This window comes from Chaetura pelagica, unplaced genomic scaffold (assembly GCF_000747805.2).
Source record: "Chaetura pelagica isolate M959 unplaced genomic scaffold, ChaPel_1.0 scaffold159, whole genome shotgun sequence".
Taxonomy (NCBI): domain Eukaryota; kingdom Metazoa; phylum Chordata; class Aves; order Apodiformes; family Apodidae; genus Chaetura; species Chaetura pelagica.
This window is the reverse complement of record NW_009954555.1, coordinates 5876536-5882367: the sequence shown is the minus strand read 5'-3', so window position 1 is coordinate 5882367 and position 5832 is coordinate 5876536. Positions and strand designations below refer to the sequence as shown.

The 5832-nt window shown below is 52.1% G+C and overlaps 1 protein-coding gene across 1 annotated transcript; it reads left to right on the top strand.

The window, feature by feature from the left end:
* Nucleotides 1-4874, top strand: KLHL21 (kelch-like family member 21; the record flags this gene model as incomplete). The annotated part of the gene is made up of 4 exons (XM_010005306.1): nucleotides 1-139; nucleotides 1406-1811; nucleotides 4178-4250; nucleotides 4602-4874. Coding segments are annotated over 4 exons (891 nt in total), but the record flags the coding sequence as incomplete, so codon positions are not given.
* Nucleotides 4875-5832: the final 958 nt, after the last annotated feature.

The following is a 5832-nucleotide window of genomic DNA, read 5'->3' as shown; positions in this document are numbered from 1 at the left end:
GACCGCGACTGCGACGAGCTCGTCACCGTCGACTGCTACAACCCGCGCACCGGCCACTGGCGCTACCTGGCCGAGTTCCCCGAGCACCTGGGCGGGGGCTACAGCGTCGCCGCGCTGGGCAATGACATCTATGTCACCGGTAAGGCACACGGGGCACGACGGTGTGGGGTCTGGCAGCAAGGCTGGGCTTTTCTTGGGGTAGTGGAGTCTGAACTGCTGCTCAGGCAGCTGCAGCCTGGGGACAGGCCTAGGGAGTCCCGCAGTCGGGGCTGGATTTAGCAGCTGGTCTCAGTCCAGGAGGTATTTTGTCATGACTAATGCTGCTGAGCACGTGGGCAGCAGTCACGGATCTTGCACTGGTGGAAGTTTCTAACTTCCCACTCTGGGGGGCAGGAGTGACTTGAGAGGGTCTTGAATTTCTTTCTGTGAAGATGGTATTTGGGTTCAAGGCCCCATGAGTCACAAGCTGAGTGTGTGCTCCAGGCAGAGGCACGTCAGAAAGTCCCAGGTTCCTCATCCAGCCAGTGCCTGTGAGTCACAGTACCTTTCCCAGCGTGTACCCTGCCTCCCCAGCCTGCTGGGTCTATAATTACTCCTGTCAAGGTGACACAGATGTGTAAATTTGGCTGTTAATCTGTGTGTGGATGCCTCCCTGCAGCTGGAGTGGCAGCCCTGCCGTGGCCTGGGAAACCAGGTGCTGCAGAGCAATTTGCTCCAGCTGCACAGGGCGTGCTGAGGAAAGCTTGAAGAGCAGGGCAAATGCAGGTGAACAGAAAATTTTATTTAATCACAAGCAGAAAACAAGGCTCTGCTTTACGGGCAGGGCTGTAAAAATGATGGGCTACCACACAGCTGGTTTCTACCCTCATGTCCCATGGGAGCTTTCTGGTGCAATTCTGGGGGTTTGGTGAGGCTGCTGATGGGATCCTCGGTCAGTCTGTGCAGTGTCACTGGTGGCCTGGGCAGCAGGAGGGCTGGGAGACCTCTGAGCTGCTGGCAGCAGGCTGGGAGAGCTGGTCTCTGCTGTGTTACAGCAGCTTCTGGATAGTAAAATGGGGAAGAGAACAGTTATTTGGGAGGATGGAGGTAGTCAAACCTGGGAGACTTACTTGGAGTTGTGGCTGAGTACAGGTTAGGAACAACAGGAGAAATCCTCCCTCGCTTGCTGGGAGAGAAACCGTGCAAAGCTTCCCTAAGAACCCTCACACTGCAGACTGTTGTGGTCCCTCAGTACTGAAATATTTTCATAAGGTATGGCCACAGGAAGCAAAAGGTGCACGTGGGTTTAAAGAAACTGTAGCTGGAAGGCAAAGCAGAGATCCCAGTCCCACCCCGGGCCCTCTCCTCCATCACCCCATGGTAGTTCCCTTTGTGAAAGCAGACTCTGAGCCATGCTGTGCTGCAGGGGGGTCAGATGGATCCAGGCTGTACGACTGTGTCTGGAGGTACAACTCCAGTGTCAACGAGTGGACGGAGGTGTCTCCCATGCTGAAGGCCAGAGAGTACCACAGCTCCACAGTCCTGGACGGGCTCCTGTACGTGATCGCCTCGGACAGCACGGAGCGTTACGACCACACGGTGGACAGCTGGGAGGCCCTGCAGCCCATGCTCTACCCCATGGACAACTGCTCCACCACCTCCTGCCGCGGCAAGCTGTTTGCCATTGGCTCCCTGGCTGGCAAAGAGTCCATGGTTATGCAGTGCTATGACCCCGACAGTGACCTCTGGTCCCTTGTCAACTGTGGCCACCTGCCTCCCTGGTCCTTTGCCCCAAAGACCGTCACTCTCAACGGCCTTGTGTACTTCATACGGTGAGTACTGGGAACGATCGCCCCCCACCCTGGTCCCCAATGGGCAAGCCCAGGGTTTCCATGGGAAGGTGTATGGAGTCTGCAGGTGATCATAGGAGAGCGCTGGGTGGGGGAAGTGCAGCAGTGCTTCCTGTGATGGTGCAGCTGGGTCTGTAAACCTCATTCCTTCTGTTCTAGTTAGATCACTTAAAATTGTACAAAATTGTCTGAATCTAAACCCACGGGCTGGGGAGTAGCCAGGTATAGAACTGGCTGAAGTCAGCAGTGCTGCTTGGAAATAAACTTCTCAGTTTTCTTGGCTTCTGGTTCAGCCCCCTTGTTGCTATAAATAACTGAGTAAGCTCCAAGAAACCGTTAAACTGTAGCACAGGAGAGGACATCCTCCATCTCTGCTGAGATAAGAGAACTGAAGATTAAATGATTGGTCACTATTTTTAAACGGCTTTCCAAATTGGGACTTAATTACCCATCTGAAGCTGTCCTGGTGGCGCAAACACTTCGGTTATCCACTTAATTAAAAATAACCGGAAAGGCATGCTAGCACTGAAGTGTTTGAGCCTTGTGTGTTGACTCTGAGCAAACATAGACTTCTCTGATGGCCTCCAGACACTTTCCTTTTTTTAATCTCCTCTTGGCTTTGCATAAAGCAGCAACTTCTACCCAGGACCTTTTATTTGATTTATTTGGGTTCAGCCGAGTGTCTTGGTTCCTGGCAGTTGTTTGCAGGTCGCAGGCTGGGTCACCTGCCTCTCAGTGAGTACTGGCAGAGCTGTCCTAGCTGTTCTGCTGCTCATCACAAGCCAGTTCTGTAGGTTTTCCTTTTTCTTATTTTAAAATACTGATGAGTGACACTTCAGGATTTCTGATTGCTTAGGCATCTGCAGGAGTTAATGAGGAGATTATTTGGGCTGGGTTTTTCTCCCCTTATTTCACTTGCTGCACATTGGCTGCTGCTCTGTTTAAGCTGTATGATAATCCTTGCGCTATCTTTTTGACTCACTGCTGTTGGTCACGGGAAGTATCATGAACAGGAGCCATTCTTCCAGGTACAAACAGCCTGGCTAGTGTTTTGTTCCTGGGCTCTGTCCCAAGGTAGGTTCCAGCTCTTTGTTCTGAGCAGTTCTGAGGAAGAAAGGTTAGCATTGCAGCTCCATGGCGCTCACAGCGCTCAGTTACATGTGCCTGCATTAAAGATGTTTTGCTCAGGTGAATGTCAGTCAGTTCCAGGTGCATCACAAAAGCAACACAAACCAAAGAGGCTGGTGTTGAAGCATGTGGGTGCTTTAGGAGCTCTTGTCCAGAGTGGAAACAGGCTGTCCCACAGTGTGCACCTCGGCTTCCCTTCAGGCTTAGCAGACAGATTTCTGATGTTGTGGTTTGCTAAACACACACTAATGTTGTAGGTGAGATTTCTTATTTGTTTTCACTCCCTCCCCTGCTCAGATTCACGTCAGCAATCGACAGCAACACTCATCACCCATACAGTGCATAGCAGTGCACAATATCATGCTGGATACAGACAGTAAAATATTCCTTGCAGCCTTTTGAATCTGGCTGTAATAGCCCTGTCTTGGAGTGCCTGACAGCACTTCTCGGGCAGCCTGACCTTGTCCCCTTCACATTCTTGTGTCAGCAGCGCGTATTTCTGCGTCACAAACATCCCTCACCTGTCGCTGTCGCCTCCTGCCTCATGAGTGGAGCGGGTGAGAGGAGCCTTGGGGGATTAGGCTGCCCTGTCAGCTCCCCTCTCACAGTCCTCCAGCCCATCTAAATTTGGCATTGGCAAAAAATTCAAACAGTGGGGATGCTGTTACTTTGAAGTGTGTGGAGGGTCAAAGCTCTCAAGAACACCAGTAACTTTTCTTCCAGACCCTGAAGTGCCTGGCACCAAAGACAGATGTGGCTGTGAAATGCAGGCTTGCAGAAGGCTGGTTTGTGAACACACCTTCTGTAAATGCAGATGTGAAAAAAAAAAAGACTAGATTTGAGAAAGCCCTCGGGTTGTGCAGCCATTTTGGACCAGCAGTGGTGTGGCTGCGTGCTGGGCTCTGAGGTGGGGGGGTCACAGTCCAGAGCTCCTGCACCAATGTGGTAGGTGTGCAGTGTGCCTGCCTGCTTCATGGGTGGGGCTGCAGCAGGGAGGTCCAGGTGTGTTCTGGGGTTGAACACCAGTGCTGGCACAGGAGAAGCCCAAGCTGGGGTCTGCATTGAGACCCACGTCTTCATACAGGAACCTTTGGTCTCGGATACGAGTCATGAGGTTGGAGCAGAGGTACTCAAGCAGTGCTTCAGATTGTTGAACTGGGGCTTCACAACGTGGGAGGTTTTTAGAACACATAGGAGTAATTTTGTGATATCTTCCACAGAGATGACTCTGCTGAAGTGGATGTTTACAATCCAGCAAAAAATGAGTGGGACAAAATCCCTGCCATGCTTCAGGTAGGACACTTACCAACCTACTGGATGCCTGTTGATGTTAAAAATCGGCTTAATTTACCTTTGGAAACCAGGTGCTCTTTCCATTATAACCCCTTGCAAACAGAGGGCATTTAAGCCTATCACAGTCACCTGGAAGAAAAAATCCTGGATTGCAGTTGTGGAGCTGGGTGTTCAGCCTAGCAGGCAGAGCTGAGCGGAGCTGGAAAACTCCATCTCCTCTGGGTGCCGGAGACTGGCTGTGGGAGGTGGGCCCTGAGCCCTGGCCAGGCCAGCACATGACACCTTCATTGTCTACCTAATTGGGCAGAACCACCTTTCCAGTTGTTGAGTTTATTTATTCTTAAATTGTAGGTTCACGTTGGAGGGAGCGTGGCCGTGCTCGGTGGGAAGCTGTATGTGTCTGGTGGCTACGACAACACGTTTGAACTCTCAGATGTCTTGGAAGCCTATGACCCTGAGACGCGGACGTGGAGCGTGGTGGGCCAGCTCCCTGAGCCCATCTTCTGGCACGGCAGCGTCAGCATATTCCGGCAGTTCATGCCAGAGACCACGCAGGAGGACGACAGCATCACTCTTGACAACACCATCAACTTGAACAGGCAGCGCCAAAACCTCCACAGCTAGAACCTTAACGAGCTTCGCGTGCTGGGCTCTGAGGTGGGGGGGTCACAGTCCAGAGCTCCTGCACCAATGTGGTAGGTGTGCAGTGTGCCTGCCTGCTTCATGGGTGGGGCTGCAGCAGGGAGGTCCAGGTGTGTTCTGGGGTTGAACACCAGTGCTGGCACAGGAGAAGCCCAAGCTGGGGTCTGCATTGAGACCCACGTCTTCATACAGGAACCTTTGGTCTCGGATACGAGTCATGAGGTTGGAGCAGAGGTACTCAAGCAGTGCTTCAGATTGTTGAACTGGGGCTTCACAACGTGGGAGGTTTTTAGAACACATAGGAGTAATTTTGTGATATCTTCCACAGAGATGACTCTGCTGAAGTGGATGTTTACAATCCAGCAAAAAATGAGTGGGACAAAATCCCTGCCATGCTTCAGGTAGGACACTTACCAACCTACTGGATGCCTGTTGATGTTAAAAATCGGCTTAATTTACCTTTGGAAACCAGGTGCTCTTTCCATTATAACCCCTTGCAAACAGAGGGCATTTAAGCCTATCACAGTCACCTGGAAGAAAAAATCCTGGATTGCAGTTGTGGAGCTGGGTGTTCAGCCTAGCAGGCAGAGCTGAGCGGAGCTGGAAAACTCCATCTCCTCTGGGTGCCGGAGACTGGCTGTGGGAGGTGGGCCCTGAGCCCTGGCCAGGCCAGCACATGACACCTTCATTGTCTACCTAATTGGGCAGAACCACCTTTCCAGTTGTTGAGTTTATTTATTCTTAAATTGTAGGTTCACGTTGGAGGGAGCGTGGCCGTGCTCGGTGGGAAGCTGTATGTGTCTGGTGGCTACGACAACACGTTTGAACTCTCAGATGTCTTGGAAGCCTATGACCCTGAGACGCGGACGTGGAGCGTGGTGGGCCAGCTCCCTGAGCCCATCTTCTGGCACGGCAGCGTCAGCATATTCCGGCAGTTCAT